Source organism: Diaphorina citri, unplaced genomic scaffold (assembly GCF_000475195.1).
Source record: "Diaphorina citri unplaced genomic scaffold, Diaci psyllid genome assembly version 1.1 scaffold5328, whole genome shotgun sequence".
NCBI classification, from domain to species: Eukaryota; Metazoa; Arthropoda; class Insecta; order Hemiptera; family Psyllidae; genus Diaphorina; species Diaphorina citri.
This window is the reverse complement of record NW_007382704.1, coordinates 2,346-7,632: the sequence shown is the minus strand read 5'-3', so window position 1 is coordinate 7,632 and position 5,287 is coordinate 2,346. Positions and strand designations below refer to the sequence as shown.

Below are 5,287 nucleotides of genomic sequence, written 5' to 3'. Positions count from 1 at the left end.
GGATCGTTACACCGCGGTGTTTTTCTCAAATCGCTGCTCTATTACACTGGTTTTACACTCAAAATGTTTAAGGGGTTGCTATGTTAAAGCCCGTATTACACCAGAGCATAGAGTAAAATCTAAACCATACTCTGTTCTATGCATTATTCAAGAAGAAGATGAAGAAATACTGAAAGCTGTTTGTGAAGACTGTGCAGCTTGTCAAGGTGAGTTTTTTTTTTTTTTCTTTTCTTTTCTTTTTTATGTTTTTCTTTCCAGATCTACTCGAGCTGACTATGCTGATGAAGCTGTAGGCTTTGTCATGGTAAAACGGGACCCGACCTTCCCAATTTGCTATGTTAAAGCCCGTATTACACCAGAGCATAGAGTAAAATCTAAACCATACTCTGTTCTATGCATTATTCAAGAAGAGGATGAAGAAATACTGAAAGCTGTTTGTGAAGACTGTGCAGCTTGTCAAGGTGAGTTTTTTTTTTCTTTTTTCTTTTTCAATTCAAACCAATGAAAATACAATAAGATTTAAGAACAATAATCCCTTTCTGGTTAAAACTGACTGAAAGAACAACAAAAGTACAGTGTGAGATCACTGAAGTTAAGCAACGTTGAGCGTGGATAGTACTTGGATGGGTGACCATCTGGGAACTTCTCCCACTTGATGCTTGCATTTTCTGGCCCCACTCAGGCTGGGTGAGGTTAATGTGAGTAGTTCGTATGGTACGGCCAAGGCCTGGAGGGTAAAACCCCCGTCCCATATAACCTTCAATGTGTTGACAGGACATGAAACCAACTCAGACCGACCAGTAATTTTTTCCCTTATTATTTCAGGTGGATGTAAACATGCCATTGCATTCGTAACATGGCTCCACAGGCGGACCCTGGAACCTTCCGTCACTCAGACTGTGTGTTACTGGAGGAAATCTAAGTTGTCTTCTGTCGCTCAATCAATGACGATTATTAGAGCTAGAGACATCACTCCTCAAACAGAAGATACAATTTCTCAAGCTGACAAGGCAATGTTTTTTCAGGCAGCATCAAATTTCCTGTCCCCTGAGTCCCTTGTCATGAAACATGTGGAAGTTTCGAAGAAATTATATTCTGTTTTCCATGCTATGGATGATTTTAAATCATTAGGTATGAAAACTCCAGATGAGTTTCTCACATATCTAACAGAGAGACTGAAAGGTTTGCCTTTGATGGACTTGGCCATGAAGTCGAAGAGCCAGTCAGCCTCTCCATTGTGGCATGCCCTGAGATTTGGGCGTATTACAGCTTCAAAACTGTATGAAGCTGCCAACTGTTCCACCATTTGTGGAAGTCTAGTGGATACAATTATGGGTGCATCCAAATTCAAGCCAACTGCGGCAATGATAAGGGGTAGTACACTGGAGAAGGACATTTTGAAAACTTGTCAAAATTATTATGATATTGAAACAGAAGAGGTTGGTCTTGTCATCAAGGCAGAATATCCGATTTTTGGAGCTTCCCCTGATGGCATTTCCAGTAACCACATTTGGGAGGTTAAAGCTCCAGGAAGTGAAAAAGCTTTTAAAAGCTATTTCACAGAAGGCCTGGAAAAGCCAGCTCCAAAATATAATGCACAAATGCAGCTGCAAATGTTTCTATTAGGAAAGGAGCATGGGATCTATGCTGTTGCAAAGCCTGACTTTGAACAAAGCCGTGAAATTTGTGTGTTGATTGTTGATTTTGACGAAGATCTTGTATTGGATCTTATGGCGAGAGCCCAAACATTTTATAATAGAGCTATATTTCCCAAGTTATTTGACCAAAGCTCTGATTCCAATGTATAATGTATTCCAAAATGTTTGGACTCTCCTTATAAGATTTTTATTTTCTTGTGTATATCCTTGTTTATTTGTATATATTTTATGTTTATAAGAATTGATCTATAGACAGGGTGTGTTACTAAAATGGTGTACAAAAAAAAAACCCACGGTATTTTGAGACAATAAAGGGAGGAAAAAATTCTATGGCAAAATGGCATAGAATTTTTTCCTCTCATTTTTGTCTCAAAATACCGTGGTTTTTTTTTCGTACACCATTTTAGTAACACCCTGTATTGACAATACTATGGGAGAAGCCTATTTTTGTATGTACCTTTTTTTCCCTAGTGTTATTCTATAAGTGTTAAAAATACAATCTGCCTATTTAGGGGGGGGGGGGGAGAAGAGGGGGGGGGGGGGGGAATAGGACAGAATAAATATCAAAATACATACCAATAATAATATGATAAGGTTAAAATAACTGTTTATTTGTGTAAATTACTTTGTAAATAAATAATATTAAGAAATAGGTAATTATGATACAGTACAAAAATATAATACATGTTTCATTGATTTATTTTAGGTCATTACATCAAAAAACAGCAATAAATATGATTTACCTGTGTAAATAGAAATTTCAAAATATTATGAAAAAGTAAATATGTTTATATAATATGTTCTTTGCTTCTTTAATTTGATATTTGACCACATAATAGTAGACCTGAACCAAATAACCAAACTTTTCACTCCTAGTCTGGCATTATAAATAAGCAACTATTATTACTCTCATTTTATTGGCTTTTCCTGGTCCCACTCAAGCTTGGTCAGTGAACCAGGTGAACCTTTCACAGCACAAAGCCACAGTGGCCTACCCTTACTAGTACGTGTGATGGTCTTGAATTCTGGGTGAGGTTGATGTGAGAAGTTGGTATGGTATGGCCAATGTCTGGAGGGTAAAACTCCCGTTTTTTGAGTCAGGACTCAGAAATGATGGGAGTTTGGCAGTTGGATAACGCAGCTGCTATGATGACTACAGCATCAATATTTTTCAATAAATTATGGTGAAATCTTGAGTGGGCATCTAAAAATTTATATTCCCTTAACCTTTTAATAACTCTCTCAACATGAACACGTAAGCTAGCTATTTTCTTGGTCTCTTTAACCTGATCCTTAGTTAACTTAACACCTGCGGATACACTTGGTGGTCGTTTTAGAGAACATTGTTTCTTGTGCAATAATGTCTCCAGTTGTTTGAACCCTCTATCAGCTAAAACAACCGACCCAGCTGAAAGTTTTTCTAAATAGCCACAGTCTTCTACAATGTACATATCAGTTAATCTCCCACTGTACCCTTTGGAAATAAAATTAATAAGACCCGAAGGAGTACAAGAAACAAGAAATTTCAAAGTGTTACAGGTTTTATAATTTGACCAAGTTATAGCTTGAAGTGTAGGTTTGGATGGCTTCTCAATCTGAATCTCAAAACAATCTATAATGGACTCAACATTGGAAAAATTTGATTGAAATTGTAATGGCAAGTTTGATCTGATTGAAGCCCTGGATGGCCAAAAGATAAAAACCTCCAGTAGGGGAAAAATTCTGGGCAAAGAAGAATTGAAATCCCTTGAAATTACACTCTTAGTAGAGGAAAATAAGTCAGCCAATGCATGAAATGGCTCATTGAGACGTATTTTGCGTAAAACCAGTAACACACTATTCTGTTTTAATTTACCGAATTTGGAGAGATGGTCAATTAATTTTACATTTTCCAAGTCAAGGCCCAAGTAGTACCTGGGTTTTCTTAGCATTAATTTAAGATTATAACTCAGATACAAATGTGCGTCAATACTGTCAGAACTGCCAGAATCACTTGTGTTTTCTTCAATATCAGATAAATGGAAAGATGTATCCTGTACAGCTTCTGTTGCGGAGATTATCGGATCGTTACACCGCGGTGTTTTTCTCAAATCGCTGCTCTATTACACTGGTTTTACACTCAAAATGTTTAAGGGGATGATGTGGGCCATATTTTCATATATTTTGAATTTGGTTCTCTATTTTTAATTAAGGTACCTACCTACATACATAGGTAAATTATACACCCCTAAGCTAATTCTAACTTACATACCTATGGTAACACTGTACCTAAGTAACAAATTTCTGTCATTTTAACAATTGCAGTTGGAAAATGATGTTGAAGAGTGGATGAGGTACAAAATACTCAAACTATCTGGAGCTCCTACTTTTAATCTCAGATTAAAAAGAAATGTTGTACCCCACAAGTTTAACTGTCAAACAGACAGAGCAGTTGCACATGGTTCTAAACCAAGAACGGCAATACAAAAGCGAGATCATTTAGCAATACTAAAAACTATTCCAGTTGAATCAGAAATTAACCAGCCCACTCCTGATGTATTTGAAAATGTATTGACAACTCCTGATACACCTGGACATTTATTAAATCCTGATCCTAGTGATGGTGTTATGGTTGTAGATGTGGAAGAAGTAGAACTTTTGGGAACAGCAGATAAAGCTTGTCAGGTATGTGCTTTTTTTCAACATTTGATTTTTTTTTTTGGGGAACAGCAAAAAAAGTTTTGCAGGGTTTTTTTTTTTTTCAAATTTTTTTTTTTTTTTTTTTTTTTTTTTTCAACATGATTGCTTTTTTTCAACATGATTCTTGGTCCTTTCATTCCAACTCATATTATCATCACTCCAGCCTCCATGACTGAGAAGAGCATAAAATTTCATGATTGCTTTTCTGTAATGCTTATAAATAAAATAAAACCTACATGAAAAAAAAATGCCCCTATACTCAATGAAAATATTTTACTTTATAACTTTTCAGGTTCAAATATTGAAACCTCAGCCACCCAAACCACATGTGAGGAGTAAAGCTATCCAAACAGACATTATTTCCAAAACCAAACCAAAAAAAGCTGTTGTACCACCATCCCTGACAGATTATTTATCCCCAGAAAAAAATATGGTTGCACAATCCTTCTCCAAGTGAAAATTTTATCCGCGCTTTTCCACCAGTATCTAAAACACCCAAGGATAACAAGCTCAAATTGTTTAAGGGGATGTATAATAATTCTCTCATTCAAAGACAAAAATATATACAGCTGGTATAAACCACCAGAGTATTGTTCTTGATTATTGGGCTTAATAGTAATTTCTTTGCCCTTACTAGATTTATTTTACCTATGTATGTATGTATGTAGGTAGGTACCTTAATTAAAAATAGAGAACCAAATTCAAAATATATGAAAATATGGCCCACATCATGTATAATTCTCTCATTCAAAGACAAAAATAGATACAGCTGGTATAAACCACCAGAGTATTGTTCTTGATTATTGGGCTTAATAGTAATTTCTTTGCCCTTACTAGATATTATTAAACCAGCCATATAAGTGAAAACTCAAGGGAGTTCCTCCAATCTTTGCATAAACATCACAATAATCAACTGCCTATGTAATGCTGTGTTTCCACTTAGGTACTTG

The 5,287-nt window shown here is 35.8% G+C and overlaps 2 protein-coding genes across 2 annotated transcripts; both read left to right on the top strand.

Annotated features, from left to right (window-relative positions):
* Window positions 1-235: 235 nt before the first annotated feature.
* On the top strand, window positions 236-2,181 carry LOC108253967. The gene is made up of 2 exons (XM_017448828.2): window positions 236-461; window positions 826-2,181. The coding sequence occupies exons 1-2, from the start codon at window positions 302-304 to the stop codon at window positions 1,806-1,808; spliced, it is 1,143 nt and encodes a 380-aa protein (XP_017304317.2). The 5' UTR covers window positions 236-301; the 3' UTR covers window positions 1,809-2,181.
* A 1,670-nt stretch (window positions 2,182-3,851) lies between these two features.
* On the top strand, window positions 3,852-4,794 carry LOC103521494. The gene is made up of 2 exons (XM_026832149.1): window positions 3,852-4,322; window positions 4,630-4,794. The coding sequence occupies exons 1-2, from the start codon at window positions 3,987-3,989 to the stop codon at window positions 4,792-4,794; spliced, it is 501 nt and encodes a 166-aa protein (XP_026687950.1). The 5' UTR covers window positions 3,852-3,986.
* Window positions 4,795-5,287: the final 493 nt, after the last annotated feature.

Coding starts and splice junctions, on each gene's coding strand:
- LOC108253967 (XM_017448828.2), top strand. CDS start 302: ATGGTAAAACGGGACCCGACCTTCCCAATTTGCTATGTTAAAGCCCGT. Junction 462..825: donor AGACTGTGCAGCTTGTCAAG/GTGAGTTTTTTT, acceptor TTATTATTTCAG/GTGGATGTAAACATGCCATT.
- LOC103521494 (XM_026832149.1), top strand. CDS start 3,987: ATGAGGTACAAAATACTCAAACTATCTGGAGCTCCTACTTTTAATCTC. Junction 4,323..4,629: donor CAGCAGATAAAGCTTGTCAG/GTATGTGCTTTT, acceptor ATAACTTTTCAG/GTTCAAATATTGAAACCTCA.